General features: G+C 41.5%; 1 protein-coding gene across 4 annotated transcripts in view; it reads right to left on the reverse strand.

Moving 5' to 3' along the window:
• The window catches only part of pdxdc1 (pyridoxal-dependent decarboxylase domain containing 1), a 48,738-nt gene extending 30,512 nt beyond the window's left edge, over positions 1–18,226 (reverse strand). The window contains exons 1-13 of one of the 4 annotated variants that reach the window (XM_084926840.1): positions 17,983–18,226; positions 15,268–15,364; positions 14,778–14,846; positions 13,727–13,810; positions 13,486–13,632; positions 9,801–9,990; positions 9,293–9,361; positions 9,120–9,198; positions 8,820–8,904; positions 7,593–7,641; positions 5,697–5,798; positions 5,427–5,552; positions 4,793–4,843 (exon numbers count right to left, since the gene is read on the reverse strand). In XM_084926840.1, the coding sequence (XP_084782966.1) occupies positions 4,793–4,843; positions 5,427–5,552; positions 5,697–5,798; positions 7,593–7,641; positions 8,820–8,904; positions 9,120–9,198; positions 9,293–9,361; positions 9,801–9,990; positions 13,486–13,632; positions 13,727–13,810; positions 14,778–14,846; positions 15,268–15,341 (1,125 nt within the window). In that variant the 5' untranslated portion in view covers positions 15,342–15,364; positions 17,983–18,226. Of the gene's footprint in view, positions 1–4,792; positions 4,844–5,426; positions 5,553–5,696; positions 5,799–7,592; positions 7,642–8,819; positions 8,905–9,119; positions 9,199–9,292; positions 9,362–9,800; positions 9,991–13,485; positions 13,636–13,726; positions 13,811–14,777; positions 14,847–15,267; positions 15,365–17,982 lie in introns of all 4 variants that reach the window. The other 3 variants (XM_084926839.1, XM_084926842.1, XM_084926841.1) reach the window with 3 other exon arrangements.

Genomic DNA, 18,226 nt, shown 5'->3' on the forward strand with positions numbered 1-18,226 from the left:
ATGACAACATCACGGAACGTAAGTTTGGATAACATCATAGAAAGCTCACGGCTCTCCAACGGGAGATTGAGAGACCAGTGTTGGACTGTTAGAACAGCTTTGAAATTCATATGAGTTGTTTGCACTAAAGTAAAAACTATCATCACTTCATGCGGAGACCCCTTCGGCGCCAGCTGTGGCCTCAAGGCTGGAGCTGAACAAAACACCCTGATAACAACTGTGTTTAGACTGTTCCCCCCATTCCATGCAAGGCCACCTGGGTTGGCTGGAAGACTGTTTACTTAGCCTGGCGGGGCGAAGGACACTGTCTCAGCTGAACTGTGGACACACACACACACATACACTGATATGCACACACTAATCCCCCCTCCCTTTCCAAACGCCTTCGATGCTTGTGCCCTACCGGGGAAGATGGCAGTCAACTGGACCAGCGCAGACATGCTGCAGGACCGGATGCGCTGTCTACACCGGCTCTCTCTTACCCTTTACCCGCCCCTGTTGCTCGTCTTGTGTTTCTATGGTGTATTGATAGTCATGTGCTTTTTGTGCTGAGGTGTTTTTTCTGTTATCAAACTGTTCTCCCACTAGGAGCTCAGTCTGAGTGGAGTTTTTTTTCTCCTCCTTTTACCTCATGTTATGTATTTTCGTTGTTTTTCTCCTATCAGCCTACCTTTCTGACATGTCTCCCCAATGTGATGTTTGTGTAAAGTTGGTCAGAAGGTTCCTTTGTAAGTGCGCATGCGCCATTAGCATGCTGCCTGCTGTAACCCTAATTTCCTTCGGGATTAATAAAGTATTCTGATTCTGATTCTCATCCTCCTCCTCTACTTCCTCTATTATATATCACTGGGATTAAGAAGGTCCGCAAAGTATTCCGTTTACTGTCTAACAATATACTCATTTGAAGTCAGGAGCACTCCACCCTGTCATGGGAGCTATGTGAACTTCTGCACTATACACAGTGTGGTCCGGTGTCCACCATCCGGTTATCACCATGACAGGTGGTTTGTGGCTGCAGCCCAGAGCAGCAGCCTCAGCAACAGAGGTGCTGCACATGATTCATTTGAACTCAATGTCCCTAGTCTCCCTTGGAATGCCACCTCTCCCTTTAGAAGCTCTGCCTAAGGTGCAAATTGAAGATCTCGGGACCAGGGCCTCTGCTCGGCATTCCCAGACCACCCTCACTATATGTTTAGGTGTGCCAGGTCTGTCCAGCATCCTCCCCCACCACCTAATCCAACTCAACATCAGTGGTGGGGGAGGATGCTGATCAGTTGACAGCTCAGCTCAGCCCCTCTCTTGGACACCCAAGTGTCCAAGAGTGTCCTGGTGCCACATGTACTCATGGACACCTTTAGGTTCTAACACGGTATTCGTTATGGACAAAGTGTGGTTTGCACAAGAGTCCAGTAACAGAACATCACTCAGGTTCAGATTAGGCAGGCCATTCCTCTCAGTCACGCCCCTTCCTCAGGTCTCACTGAGTCCCCAGGTGAAGCACTCTCAAGCACCCCACCAAGGGTTTTCAAGGCCGGGTACTGTGAACTGTCATTTGGTGCATAAATGAGCTAACCCCCTCGTCCACTGGAAAAACCTCCAATATACAGGCAGCAAGGTGAGGGGATACCAAGATACCCACCCGAGCCCACTGCCTCTCACAAAGGGCAACTCCAGACTGGGACATAGTCCAGCCCTCTTCGGGAGACTGGTTCCAGAGCCTAAATCCTGTGTTGAGGTGAGTGCAACTATATCTAGTCATTATCTCTCAACCTCACACACTAGCTCAGGCTCTTTCCCCACCAGAGAGGTAGGGAAAGAGCGTCCTGCAGGTGGTAAGCATACAGGAGTGTGGACCCATGTCCCTTCTTCAGGCTGCACCCGGCCAGGCCCCATGGGTTGAGGCCTGGCCACCAGGCGCTCTCCCTCAGCTACCCTGCACGGGCTTGGCTCCAGGTTGGGGGTCCGGTAACTCCATCCTGGGCAGGGTGAACGGTTCCCTTGATCTTACACTCATACGGGTCTTCTGTAATGCTCTTTGTCTGGCCCCTCACCCAGGACCAATTTGCCATGGAAGACCCTACCAGGAGGCAAAAGCCACCTGACAACTAGCCCGTGGAATACACAAAACCATCTTCATGTTGGGGGTCACTAATCACATCCTTCAATAATGACTCATGCCACTTACCTGTGTGGCACCTCGCATCGTGCATTATGAATATTCCACGTTATATTCCAAACAAACAAAGAAGAAGAACATTAAAACAAATCAGCGTTTAATATGTTACAAAAAAGTTGAAATATGACAAATTCATATCCAAACAACTAATAACTTGCGAATGGAAAGTGTCACGACAAGACTTCCGTCTCTCTAGCAACCTTCTCCACCTTATGTGGTGTTCCCAGGCCAACCGAGAGACATAATTTCTCTCCAGCATGTCCTGTATCTATCCCCTCGGTGGGACATGGCCAGCCTGAACACCTTACCTAGGATGTGACTGCCTCAGCTGGCTTTTTTGATGTGGTGGAGTAGCAGCTCTACTGCTCCTGAATCACTCAACTCCTCACACTATTGCCTTTAAAAAAAGCTCATATCGGCTTCTATCCGCATTCTCATTGTTTTGTCTTTAAAAGAACTAACAACAATAGTGTTAACAAAAAGATCAGACTTTTCAACAACAATGCTTTATCTGATGGCAGAGAGCTGCATAACATTTATGACACAGCTATTTACCCAAACTGACCATCAGTTAAAATTAACAATGAGATTAAACAACTAGTATGTGTGACCATAGCAACGATCAGATATCTAGTCAACTAGTCGTGTACAATCCTAATGTGCATCCTAATATTTAATTTATCCCTTACTTTTGTCTTATTCAAATTTTACTGGTAATTTATGTCACATTTTAAAAAAATATTTTATTCAGTTCTGAGCTAATAAGATTCAAAGGTTGCTTCCAATTTTCAGGATTTCAGTATTCAGGATTTCAGCAGATCCCAAGATATATATATTTTGTTTAAATCACACATTTTACAAATAATTATTATACATAAAAACCTGGCCCTAATACACCATAATAGGGATGGACCGATCCGATATTACGTATCGGTCTGATACTGACCTAAATTACTGGATCGGATATCGGAGAGAAATAAAAAAAAATGTAATCCGATCCATTAAATATCAGGAAAGCATCTCACAAAGCTTGCGACACGGCGTAACTCAGCGGCTGTGGTGTGCAAGACCTGTCGGCGGTCTGGTTGAGCATTTGGAGCCTCGCTACCAAACCGGCATTTCATCTCCGAGAAAGTTATCCCAGCGAAAAGTAAAGCAAGTGTGTAAGTTCATCTCTGAATGTTAGTAAAGCATTCCCACGTTAAGCTTAACAACTGATATATGGAGCGACTGCCTCTTCTCTCTCCCTCCCTCTCCTGTTGCTACTGCAATCATGAAACTGATCAATGATCAGCTGATCGGCTTTTCTCTCTTGTTTGTTTTTGGCCCACTTTGCACCAGAAAGAGGAAACCAGCGGCTAAACAACAGCAGCATGTTTAAGCTTGATAAACTGCTGTTAGATTTTATTTAATATTACCTTCCACACCAGGATCCTTTTCTACGTAGCTGACGGCTGGTAACTGTGCAGGGGCGGGTCTAGCAAAGTTTAGCCAGGGGGGCAGTTAGGCCATTAACAGGGAAAGGGGGGCACAAAGACATACTTTTCTTTCTTATTCTCATTTAAAATGTTTAGCTTTTAATAAATAATTATCTGAATCTTACACCCAAAGTTTTTTATCTGATGTAAAATGTATAGAAGTCCATTACTGTATACAGTAACTATAAAGTCTAATATACCCTAGTAAGCTATAGTACTTTTTCCTTTGGGAATGTACCATCTGTGCAGTCTGCAATTCTGTTGAAGAGAGATGTTGAATCTATTTAATTATTCTTGAAAATAATTGATTTCTGTGCAATTTCTTTCACACTGCATCAAATTAAAGTTGATTACGTTGATTAAGCATCATGAGGTGGAGGGTGGCTCCCTATGTTGTTTTTTTTTGCTGGGAGTTGGCAGCCCTATTAGTTAGGTTGCTAAATTTTTCTGCTAAGTACTCTTTAAAATACCAGAATAGGGAGGATGGTGCAGGTTTAAGTTTATTAGATTGATCAGTATTGCTGAACTATGAAATATTTTGGGTGCAGTGTATTTTTTGCATACAGGTATAACCAAATAGCTTTAGTGTTTGTTTGTTTTTTAAACTTGAGTATGAACTTATACAAAATGCAGCAAGATATTAAAAAAAACAGTTTTATTGATTAAAAAATACACTTTATCGGATTCATATCGGTATCAGCAGATATCTAAATTTATGATATCGGTATTGTGTCGGACATAAAGTGGTATCGTGCCATCTCTACACCATAATACACACCATCTTCACATCTTTCATCTTAAAAGGTATTTTGTAATCCTGTTGATATTTACGGCTCATCTTGGACAATTTTTGTCACACACTAATTTAAATACTTTAACAAACTATTACCTTCAGCAAATGATATTCAATTACATCATTGCACACTGCAAAGTTGTGGCGTTTTTTTTTTTTGTTTGCTCGTTGCGTTGGGTTTTTTACTGAGGTGCATCTGGATATTTTGTAATCAGTTGCTAAAAACTAATTCCTTCATATTCATTAACATTACTCGTAGAAGCCATCCTTCATTTTGAACTAAGTCTGCACATTTTAGTATGGTACACATCATGATTAATTTCAGAACATGAAAAATTCACCTACCAATGTTTTGATACAGGTTAGGGATTGTACTTTCTGAAGGAACAGCTGGCTCTAGGAGGGAGACAAAAAGAAGTCAAATGTGCAAACATGTCATGCATTCATTCCTGAAATAAATGTAAACTTTTAACCAATCGCATTAGGACCCTCTTCCTGTAAACAGACAGTTGATTCAAGCGAGCAGTTGTTTCAAGAGCAGACAGTAAATCACTGTGATTGCAAAGCCATCATTGCAAAGCCATTGCAAAGCAATCATGTGTGTAATCATGCACACAAAATGATGGCTTCTTTGTGTTCTACACATGGAGGTTGTTGATAAGGGGAGGAATGAAAACGAATTATTGGTTCTTTTACTAGTTAGCTAACATAAACTAATGTTAGTCTATTGAACCAATGAACCGATCTTGTGACATATAACGTTCTGTACTGACAGAAGACTCTCAATACTGAATCACAGGCTCCTCCATGGTCCTGAAACTGTACAATGGCTATGCAAAATAAAGGGCATTGGTTGTAACTGTGTTTTCTGCTTTGACAAACCAATAAGGCAGTCTTTAAGATGACGCGTTGACATTTTATATAGGAAATGTAGCTATGTACATATCCTAGACATATTTCCTACATTAGTAATCCTCACCAGAGTAGTAGCGTGTTTTATCTTCTGAACAATTCCATTGTGACCAAGGTACTGTAGGGACAGCCAGAGAGGCAGTGCCCGTAGCTTCTCCACAGGGTGGCTGGAAGTTAAACCTGCTGCCAGAGACTGGGAGACACAGTACAGAGACGCAGAGCAATGAGGGAGTTGCACAAACATAATTCCCAAGACCCCACTGGATCACCAAAAGATGTCACAAAAGTGATCACAATATGCACTCTTTCAGTTTCTCTGAAAATGATGTCAGCCCACCAGTGCAGGGTCTTCATGTCTGTAGAGGGTGACAGCAGTCACAGCCGGCAGTCCTAGCCACGGACCTGGTGTCAGTGTCATACTGTCACTTCTGGTGGCTGCCTGCAGAGACATGAAAGACCAACACCGATACACAGAACTTACATTAACACTTACAAGAATGTCTCATACATTGGAGGCTGTGGGAAGGAGAGAATCAAGTGCTCTTATTTCTGTTGAGTTTCTAAACTTTCACCTGTATCTTCTAAACAAATTAAAGGAACACTTTTAATCAGTGAAGAATCAAGACATTCAAACTTTTGGGATATATCTGGTAAGTAGTAAAAGGGGTTGGTCATCAGTTTCAACTGCTCTAGTGTTAATGAACACAACAAGTGCACTAGAGGGGCAACAATGAGACAACCGCCAAAGCTGACTGTTTTACATTTGACTGGGGTCAGTGTCACTACTGGCAGCATGAGATGGTATCTGGATCCTATGGAGGTCCCACAGGTAGTCCAACACCTCCAATTGCCAAAAGATTGTCATAGAAGGTAGTACTGGTAACAGTAAAGTGCCCAATATCCTCTAGTTTGCCCTGTGCTCACTGCCTGGCAACATGGATCCTAACAGGCATTTACCATAGGACACAAGAACTGGAAGGTCCACCACTCTTATGCACATTCTTTAATTCCTAACACATTACCCAGGCCACATCTGTATATTCAACATGATTTCTTCCCATTGTGATCTGATGTGTGTTCCTTTAATGTTTTTCTACATATGACCACAGCCCATCTCAGATATGGATGGAAGTCAAAAAGATTGAGGTCATTAAATACTTTTTTCTTTTTCAAACATCTGCTGTTAATTTGCTGCTGTGCCTGTGAGTCACTGTCCTACTGCAAGAACCAGTTGGCCAACTTTTAGCTGTCAAGACATATGTCCTCTCATTTGACTCTAGACTAATTTGATATCCAAAGGAGTTCATTATTGACTAAGAAGGCATGGTACCCAGGAACCATGACTGTAAAACAAAAACAAATCACCTCATGCAGGTCGCAGGAGGTGATTTGTGCAGATGTGCTGTGTTTGCTTTTACCAAGCGTGGTTCTGTGCATTATGACAAAAAGCATCTCCACTTTGGTCTCGTCTGTCCAAAAGGCAGTTCTAGAAGTTTTGTGATTTGTTCAGGTGCTGTTTTACAAACCTAACCCATACTATCATGTTCTTTTTAGTGAGATGCTAAATACTTTTTTCCTGAGAATCCTTCCAAACAAGGCATTCTTGTTCTTCAAGTGTGCCTTCATTCTTGTAACTTTAAGCAGTTCTCATGCTAACTGAAACCTGTAGACTCAGATGTAGCTGGTTTTATGGATGTGTTTTTTTGATTTTTGGCAGACATACCCTGACCTTGATGTGAATTTGCTGAAACATCCACTACAGGGAAAATCAGCATCTGTTTTCGAATGTTTTGCACTTGTGAATAATCATTGTCACTGTAGCATTATATACTTCAAACTGTTTGGAAATGGCCTTCCTGGCCTGATGGGCAGCAACAATTGCTTCTCTAAGATCACTGCAACACACATCTAAATGCTCCAGCCATGCAAACTGCCAAAACCTCTACTTTTATAGAGGTGGTCACACTTGGTGATAATCAGTTAATCAACTGCATTTGATTATCAACACCAGGCTACTACTTAGCTTATTTCATATAGAAGCAACGATGTACTTTTTTTTTTTTCCACACAGTTTCTTTATCTTCTAATAATAGAACCTGGTAAGGAATCCGGTAAAATTTTTTTTTTTTTATTAAGTCCTGATATGTAAAACCTTTGAATTTCAATGGAGTGTGCTTTCTTTTTTACAGTTGTAGTATAACCCCATATTGGATAGATTTTAATATAAGTTTACCATGATAGAAGAGGTGACCTGACCCAGTGCTAGGGTCGCCAGATTAACCCTGAAAAAGAAAACACATAATCAGCTAACATTACAGCAGCAATGTAAATTAAAAAAATAAAAAAAAACCTCCACTTTTTCTTCAAGAATTAGTGGCAAAGAGCAGTGCAAACCAAGCTTTTGCTATAGTCGTACAGGTAAGAAAATGGATGAAGACAAGAGAGTTAGACATAATTGGGATCACGTCAATACACAGCTAGATTTCTGGAACCGGTCTCTTGAAGAAGAGCTCAATTTTGTTCTTTTGAAGTTGTCTTTGGTGAGAGGCAGCAGGCAGGGGTGGGAGGACTTTGGTTTGGTTAGGCCACGAATATAGACTTTCAGTCTGCCTCAAAGCAATTCTGGCAAACCATCAGGGGGGAGTGTTGCTCTACTCACCTGTCTATTTTTTGCAGATGACGTGGTTATGTTAGCCTCACTAGGCAAAGACTGGAGAACCTCCAAGTCTTAGGCCATGGTTCTCAGCTGGAAAAGGATGGAGTACCCTGTCTGGGTTTCTGGGGCTTTATTCAAGAGTAAGGAGGGAGTTGAGTGAGAGACAGATAGCAGAATTGTACTGATTGACTATGGTGAAGAGTGAGCTGAATGTGAAAGTGAAGATGACAATTCACTGATTGAGCGACTCTCTTCCCTATGATATGTCCTTGAGCTCTGGGTATTGACTGAAATGATGATATTGCAAATACAAGAAGTGGAAATTAGTTTTCTCAGAAATGTAGTTGAGCTCTTCCTTGGAGAAAGGGCTAGTGATAAAGAGCTCGTCCATTGAGAAGGGGCTTAGAGTGTGGAGAGCAAGGAGCAGTTGGGGTGATTTGAACATATGACTGGGACGGCTCACTGATGTGAAATGTTTCACACATGTCCGTGAAGGTTCACAGTCATCCAGGTCATGGTAGTCTATGCCCAGAGTCAGGTCTGAGCATATCTGCTTAGACTGCTGCCTCAACAATAACCCACATAACCTGACAGATAGTGTTCGGATTGATCCAAAAAAAATTGGCTTCTTTTTTTCAGCTGCTTGGCAGCAACCAAGTATCATTTTACGAGCCATCATACTATCACAGAAGCTGGGTCATCGAAAATGTACTTTGCATGAATATAAAATCAGTCTAAACATCCATTTGAAATTGTTTTGTTATTGCAATCAATCTATTTTAGAGGTTGACAGGAGCTACCCACCCCTCTACATGAAGCCACATGTTGTACTGATCACACAGTTCCTTCAGTCGACCTAACTTGTCTGTGTGCCCTGCTCCAGGGGTACCTGAAAAATTAAAATAATGGATAAGTGGAAGAGAATGGATGGTTGGATGAATGGAAATATACCAAAAACATATAATTAAGTCACTGAAGTTCATATTCAAAATGCAGAGTATTCTCTGTATTCTGAATTGCTGTTTTACCATCAAATGTATCATCTTTAACTCTTAAGCACAGACATATATAAAGTGCAATGTATAAACTGTGGCTGTCCTTTACCTGCATTGGCAATCAGCAACAAAGGAAGCTTCCCTGCATTTATGTCCTCTTTGATGAGTTTTTCCAACAGTGCAACATCCTGAGGATGACAAAAAGGATCCAAGCCAAAATAGTTTTTATCTAAACTACCTGACAGATAGGTGTATGTGTTTTTCTAATCTGTGTTCTCCTACCATTTGGTGTTGGGATCCAAAGAGGGTGTTGCATGGCACTGTGCACAAACTGGAGAGAGGCAGGCCAAGCTAATGATACAAACACTGGCATGAAAATCACTATCTATTGTGTATTCAACTGAATGAAGTACAAGAGATCCTATATAATGGTAATACTGTCCTTCAACCCCCCCAAAAAACCAAAGGAAAAATTAAGGAAAAAGTCTGAAGTGTATAAGTTACAATATTATTATTTCAGGTTTGATTAAAAAAAAGTGGAATCAAAGGATAAAAGCAGTGTCATCTCTGGTGCCTTTCCCCTCAAAGCAATCATGCTAGGTAAACACATTGTTACATACATTGACAAAAAATGTAAGATTAATCACCACAAAACTAAAGGAATAGTGCTCTACTTCTAAAATTAGTTGGTAGTGTAGGATTGGATCTGCCATTACCGTGACTTTAGGTGTATTCCTATAAAGTATTTACACACGCCTTTTTTAAAGCTCGTGTGTCCCAACCACCCTACCTGGCTGCACAGATGCTGTCCGAGACCAGGCCTGCAGGAGGCACTCTGATAGATGACTGGCTGCCTGGTGTTTAGGACCACATAACCCTCAGTGGCATATTCTTCATAGCGAGCGTTGATAACGAGCCGGCACACTTTTACAAGGCCATCCCTGTCATCCTCATGAAAGCAGGTAGACCCATTCTCATACCTGAGGAACAGATGAGCAGCATGGACGGTTGGACAGTGCAAAAGGATTAAAGTAATAGTCCAAATAAGCAAATTTCATTATGAGAAATATTTCTGTTGTTTTGATTCAGCAATGTGACCCCCACTGACATGGAGGAAAAAACATTTAATAGGGGTGCAGGGTTTTACATTTTCACAACAGACTGTGAAAAGGATAATTAAGGTTGTTTGCAATGCCTGGAGATGTTTAGAAGAGAGGGTAGTGAACTTTCTGACCGGATTGTTTAACACAAGTGTACTAGCAGTAGTATTTCATTGTACAATCTTGCATAATGACAGTAACGTATCTCATCGTCCAAGGACAATGGTGATGGGCAGAGCTGTAGCAGTTACAGAGGGATAAAGCTGACGAGCCATATTATGACATATTATGGGGCGATCGTGGCTCAAGAGTTGGCAGTTCGTCTTGTAATCTGAAGGTTGCTGGTTCGAGCCCCGGCTCCAACAGTCTTGGTCGTTGTGTCCTTGGGCAAGACACTTCACCTGTTGCCTACTGGTGGTGGTTAGAGGGCCGGGTGGCGCCAGTGTCCGGCAGCCTCCCCTCTGTCAGTGTGCCCCAGGGCAGCTGTGGCTACAATGTAGCTTGCCATCACCAGTGTGTGAATGTGTGGATGACTGAATGTAGTGTAAAGCGCTTTGGGCTCCTTAGGGACTAAGTAAAGCGCTATACAAATACAGGCCATTTATGACGCTATGAGAAAGACTTGATAAAGCCAGGTTAGGATGAGAACACTTTGAGAGTGTTCATTGAGAAATATAGAAAAGGTGATAAAGAGCTGCACTGTTGTAGATCTAGAGAAAGCATACGATAGGGTGCCAAGAGAGCAACTGTGGCAGTACATGAGGAAGTCAGTAGTGGCAGAGACGTATATATGAGGCCGGTACAGGACATGAAATGAGGACAGCAACACAGTGGTGAGATGTCTAGTGTTACAGATGGGTTTAAGATGCGAGTGGGATTACATCAACAATCAGTTCTGAGCCCCTTCTTGCTTTCACTGGTGATGGATAGGTTAACACTTGAGGTCAGGCCGGAGTCTCTGCGGTGTTCGCAGATGTATAAGAGAGCGTGGAATGGTAGAGATAAAGTCAATAGAAGCAAGACAAATATATGCGTGTGAATGAGAGGGAGACAGGTATAAGAGTGAAGCTGGATGAGTTTAAATACCTGTTGATAACCAACCGAAGCAATAGACAGTGCACAAGAGAGGTGAAGCAGGGAGGGTTGACTGGATGGAGACGAGTGAAGAACTGTTAAAAATTAGATGCTAAATATAACGGCAGTATATTAGGACTCTGTTCTATATTGGCATATTTTTAAGATTTTATTTATTATACCCAGCAGTCTTAGCTAATTATAGGCCAATCTCCAACCTTCCTTTCATATCAAAAATCCTTGAAAGAGTAGTTGTCAAACAGCTAACAGATCATCTGCAGAGGAATGGTTTATTTGAAGAGTTTCAGTCAGGTTTCAGAGCTCATCACAGCACAGAAACAGCTTTAGTGAAGGTTACAAATGATCTTCTTATGGCCTCTGACAGTGGACTCATCTCTGTGCTTGTCCTGCTAGACCTCAGTGCAGCGTTCGATACTGTTGACCATAATATCCTATTAGAGCGATTAGAACATGCTGTAGGTATTACAGGTACTGCACTGCAGTGGTTTGTATCATATCTATCTAATAGACTCCAATTTGTGCATGTAAATGGAGAGTCCTCTTCACACACTGAGGTTAATTATGGAGTTCCACAGGGTTCAGTGCTAGGACCAGTTCTGTTTACATTATACATGCTTCCCTTAGGCAGCATCATTAGAAGACATAGCATACATTTTCACTGCTATGCAGATGACACCCAGCTCTATCTGTCCATGAAGCCAGATAACACACACCAATTAGTTAAACTGCAGGAATGTCTTAAAGACATAAAGACCTGGATGGCCGCTAACTTTCTGCTTCTTAATTCAGATAAAACTGAGGTTATTGTACTCGGCCCTGAAAATCTTAGAAATATGGTATCTAACCAGATTCATACTCTGGATGGCATTACCTTGGCCTCCAGTAACGCTGTGAGGAACCTTGGAGTCATTTTTGACCAGGACATGTCCTTCAACACACATATTAAACAAATATGTAAGACTGCTTTCTTCCATTTGCGCAACATCTCTAAAATTAGAAATATCCTGTCTCAGAGTGACGCTGAAAAACTAGTTCATGCATTTATTACTTCCAGGCTGGACTACTGTAATTCATCATTATCAGGATGTCCAAAAAACTCACTGAAAAGCCTTCAGCTAATCCAAAATGCTGCAGCAAGAGTACTGACAGGGACTAGAAGGAGAGAGCATATTTCTCCTGTTTTGGCTTCCCTTCATTGGCTTCCTGTTAAGTCCAGAATTGAATTCCAAATCCTGCTCCTCACATACAAGGTCTTAAATAATCAGGCCCCATCTTATCTTAATGACCTTGTAGTACCATATCACCCTATTAGAGCACTTCGCTCTCGCTCTGCAGGCCTACTTGTTGTTCCTAGAGTATTTAAAAGTAGAATGGGAGGCAGAGCCTTCAGTTTTCAGGCCCCTCTTCTGTGGAACCAGCTTCCAGTTTGGATTCGGGAGACAGAAACTATCTCTACTTTTAAGATTAGGCTTGAAACTTTCCTTTTTGCTAAAGCATATAGTTAGGGCTGGACCAGGTGACCCTGAATCCTCCCTTAGTTATGCTGCAATAGACGTAGGCTGCCGGGGGATTCCCATGATGCATTGAGTTTTTCCTTTCCAGTCACCTTTCTCACTCACTATGTATTAATAGACCTCTCTGCATTGAATCATATCTGTTATTAACCTCTGTCTCTCTTCCACAGCATGTCTTTTATCCTGTCTTCCTTCTCTCATCCCAACCGGTCGCAGCAGATGGCCGCCCCTCACTGAGCCTGGTTCTGCCGGAGGTTTCTTCCTGTTAAAAGGGAGTTTTTCCTTCCCACTGTCGCCAAAGTGCTTGCTCATAGGGGGTCATATGATTGTTGGGTTTTTCTCTGTATCTATGAAGCGCCTTGAGGCGACTTTTGTTGTGATTTGGCGCTATATAAATAAAATTGAATTGAATTGAATTATTTAAAAAAAAATAGCAAACTCATTTGTATGAAGAGGGGAGCTGGAAAGTTGGCCTCCAAAACATAATGTAGAGGTGCCCCTGGTGCCCTCCTCATCAGGCCTTGCGAAATCAAAACTTGCTTTGTAGAAACAATATCAATTCAAACAATACTTCTTTTTCTTCTGTAAATATTTCATGAAGTCTGTAGTGAAAAGGAATTGGTCCTGTTATTATCAGTCTGAAGAAGTCATCAAGTTAGCATGTTTGTAGACCTCATTTTCAGAAATCTTTTAATAATTAAGACAAGATGTCATATGGCATGTGCATGATGGTGATTTCCACAGACACACAACTGCAGGGTCATACCTGAAGAGCCTGCAGAGCCACAGGGTGGTGTCAGACTGGATCCGAGTGGTCAGCTTTCGCAGTTGTTCTTTGTCCATCATTGAGATGTAGGCTGCCAGGCTGTGACCCAGCAATGCCATCTGACCGTGTTCACCCACATTCTGCATCCTGCTGAACACAGCACTTTCTGATGAGCCTTTTCTGATTAGCCTTGTGCAGACTATTATTGTGAAATGGCGGTATGTAAATAAAACTGACTTACTTCTGACTGGGTTTATCCTCTTCATCCTCCTCTTCATGAATAAGGTTATGAACCAGGCGCAGTACAGTGGCAACATCCTGACCACTGCACAGGAGACATGAGGAACAGTTCTCACAGTTCATATCAAATGTACTATAATGTACTGAAGTGTTTACATGTTTTGCCCACACAAAAGATGTCTCTGTACATTCCTGCATCGTTCCTGCTGCCTACAAAAAATCCCCACAGCTTGATGCTGCCACCACCATACTTCACTGCAGGGATGGTTTTGGCAAAGTGTCGAACAGTGCCTGGTTTCCTCCAGTCAGGCTGTCATGTGTATTTTACTGAGGCTTGGGTTCCATCTGCCCCCTCTACCATACAGACCTGACTGGCAACAGAAATGACTATCCTCCTGGAAGGTTCTCTTTTCTCTACAGAGCAATGCTGGAGCTCTGTCAGAGGTCCAGCTGTAGGAAGAGTCCTGCTGGCTCCAAACTCCTTCATCATGGAGGCCACTGTGCTCATTAGGGCCTTTAATACTGCAGAACTTTTCTGTAGCCTTTCCCAGATCTGTGCTTTGATACAATCCTGTCTTAGAGGTCCTCACACAACTCACTGGACTTTATGGCTCAGTTTGTGCTCTGATATGGGACCTTATACTGACAGGGGTGAGCGTTTCCAAATCATGTCCAGTTAACTGAATTTATAACAGGTGGACTCGAATGACAAAGGCAGTGAATATTTATATGTTGTTTTTTTATTTTTAAGAAATTTGCAACAATTTCAAGCAATTTTTTTCACATTGTCATTATGTGTAGAGGTTTACATTACTACATTTTAATGCATACATCTCATAAGGGTAACACGATAAAATGTGGAACAAGTGAAGCACTGTGAATTCTTAACAGACGCAGTATTGTGAAAAAAGAGGATTCCATGTTCTTTCTCCCACATTAACAAGACAATTAGAATTTACTTCTGTATATCACAACTGCCAAGAAAACAATAATCTTCAACCTGAACTGCCTGTGTGTGAATATGAGTGTATGTGTGTGTGTGTGTGCCTTACTCTCCCTGAAGGGGTCCAGGGATGCAGCTTCTGCTGAAATGCTGTCTCTCTGTTGCTGCCTCCGGCTCTCTAAATAAACAAACAGATTTTGCAAAGTGTTACTTCGCTTTCAGTGTTGTAATATTCTGCCCTGCAGTTGACTGTACTCTGTATCTTAAAAATAAAGGTCATTCAGATATGAAGTAGTTTTATATCTTTTTATTATGGCATTAAATGTCAATACAAACACGTTTTAGTGCAGCAGCAGGTTTGTGTAAGTGCAGTTATCATTTTACAGCCCAGCAGCTCAACATTATGATGAGTTTCCAATGTCCACAATTAAACTTTCAAACCCAAAACAAGAATTTACCTCTCTATATTCCAATAACTCAGACTTGTATGTTGCGGTCCCATTATGCATTGCATTGGTGAGGTCACAATCCCTAACTGAAGATAATTGCTTGGTAGTTTGCTGATATTATTTTGTAGCTGCAGTGTGATGAACTCTTACCTCTGTTCCTCTCCCAGGAACCTCATGGCTTCACTCAGATTTTTTCCCACTTGATCCAACGTGGAGTCCACCATATTCTTTGATATGCGAGTGCTCGCTGGAAGAGATTTAAAAACACTGACATTTTATAATCATCATTACTGTTTCAATTTCACTTGTGTGACAAATTTCATTCACTGAACGTGCACATGTACATTCAAGCACACTGATTGACTGCAGTCTGTACAACATGGTGGAGGTTCCAGTGGTGTTATGAATGTTGTCAAACAGATGGACTGGCACTTCTATAGCTATAACTTGTATAGTTTTGGAATCAAGAAACCAAGAAAACTATTTCTGAAAATTACCAAAGGACAAGAGCGTTTGCCTGCTCAGTGTGTTAACAAATAAATGCTGTCCTTTTGTGTTTACACGTTTCAATAAATTGCTGCGTCTAAGCAAAATATAAAGAACTACTTCATGTCATAGGGAAATGGATAAATGATCTATTCTACTAAAAGAAATTGGGTTCAAATTAAAAAGTTTGAAAAGAAACATGCAAAGACTGGGATGGGGATTGTTCCAGCCATGTGATAGCACTACCAGTAGTGTAGTGTAATGTAAACCACAGTGGAAGCTTTTATAAAGTTCAAAAATATCCTAACACATTTATATTATTTACATACTATCTCACAGCTGATAGTAATGACAGAAATTGCACATGTATTCCTGGGTTTCATTTTCATTTTCATGTCTCTGACAGAAGACATAAAATACTTTAGATTCCACAAGTGCAGCATTACAGTGATTACAAATGCAACAACTAGCTACTGTGATTCTTAATTAATCTTGTCATTACCTTCTTGATTAATGAACTATTTAATTCTATTAAATATTAAGAAACCCTGAAAAATGCTGCCCGATAGCTCACAGTAACATATTGTGATAGCTTCTCTAATTAAACCAGCAGCCACTTCACTAACACTTGTAAATAAGAGATATCTATTGTTATACAGTACATACATAATAAATGAATAATATGGGGGTTACAATCCAATGTACTGTATACACATCATTACATGCAAATTCATCTTGTCTCTGTAACACAATAAAAACCACAGGGGTATAGTGAGGACTGTAAGATTTGAGAAAAAGACTTTCACAAAGTGAAAATATGTTTGAAGCACAGACTTTCAGCTTTCATTTAATAGGTTTTTCTTAAAAAGTACTGCATTAAATGTTTAGCAATTACAGCCACGTTTATACACAGTTTCTCATTGGACATTGTCAGTCATTGCACAACTGACTGACAAACAGATCAATGACGAGGTGAGGCCCATTCCCTTTTATTCCATGACAGATTAACCAGAGAGTTTAATCCAGCTACTGAATATTTGGCAGCTGTTCACTGTAACTCTGAGGTTATGTACTTGACAGGCTTACATTTCATTGGTAAAATACAGTAGAGCATTCAAATGTGTGTGGACTATCTGAACTTCACTGTGTTTACTCTGCACAGCTGCTGCACAAAAACATTTAACACACTTTTATGTGCCTAATGTTTGAAACATTACTGCAGAGATGCAGATGGAGGTGTGCCCACATCAAACACCAACATTAATATGTTACTAATGTCATATTTTTCAAATATATTACCAGTATATATATAAAACTGCTAATTGTGACCTAAATACCAAAGAGAAATATACCATCTATTAAGTCATCTCCTCCCAGTCAGACACGTCTGAAACACCTCAGCAGTCAGCCAGGATGCATCACATTCAGATGGCCAAACTACCTCAGCCGTGGTTAAGATGCAGCAGGTGGTTTTCTGATTTCTCTTCACTTATCTGAAGAGAACCAGACAGTCCCTTTTGGAGAAAGCTCATTATACCACTTTTATCCATGATGTCATTCTTTTGGTCATGGCTAGTGGCCACAGGTGAAGATAATAAGGTAAAGAGGCACAATCACACGTCATCCACTCACCCCGAATCAATTTTTCACGAGAGACCCTGCCAGATGCATTGTACCACGAAAACACAGCTACTGAAATCACACGCGTATATGAGGAAATGCTCCACAAAGGGGATTTCATACAGTATACGAAAACAAGATAATGTTTGAATATTGTGCATTATTACATTGTGTTCAATTACAAAGAAAAAAATAATCACAAAAACGATTAATTATCAATAAACATAGAAGCATAGAAAGCCCTAAATCAAATCCATATTTGCTGTACACACTTTTGCATTGTGTTTGAATTAAGTTTTGACTTGTATAACAGTTTTATTTTATAATAATACAATGGCCTCTTTTAGCCTGCTACAGTGTTATTACTGTATTAGAACATAGTGTAGCTTCAAATAGAAAAAAAGTTTACTATCTGCTCCAAATCTATGCTCTGACAGGCGCACTGCTGCTGTCCTGTTGGGGGAGGAGTTTCGTAGATGTCACATTAGGCTGCTGTCCCTTCCTGGCCTGACAGCAAAGCAGTGTCACCAGCTGCCATACCACCTTAGTGTACATTATGGCGAGGGCTGCTCCATAGGTCCCCTTAGAAATACAGGTTTGGTAGAGGTTCCACGCAGCAGACGGCGAGAGGACAGCGCATAGGAGCAGTGCGTCCGCGCGGAGCTTGCAGGACACAGACACACACGAGCAAGCGCGCCCACCCCGCTCGGTCCGTCACACACAGCACGGACCGAGCTCTCTCTCCTCTCTTTCACTTACCTTCACTACTCAGCTGACAGGCTGGCCGGCTGTGCACCCCGCACAAACGGATGTAGAAAATCTGTAGCTATGTCACGCCGCAGTGTCCGGTCTGGAGGGCTGCGTGCTGAAATGTTGAATTGGACACGTATTTACTGCTCCGACTTCTTTTAGTTTCCTGCAGACTGAACCGGAGAGTTTACTTCCTGGACCTGACGTGCGACGTGCCTTCGTTCCACGCTGGCAACGCTGACGTCATGGTTTT

The sequence above is a fragment of the Perissodus microlepis genome, chromosome 4 (genome assembly GCF_051167445.1).
Source record: "Perissodus microlepis isolate ML-2025 ecotype Zambia chromosome 4, ASM5116744v1, whole genome shotgun sequence".
Lineage (NCBI taxonomy): Eukaryota > Metazoa > Chordata > Actinopteri > Cichliformes > Cichlidae > Perissodus > Perissodus microlepis.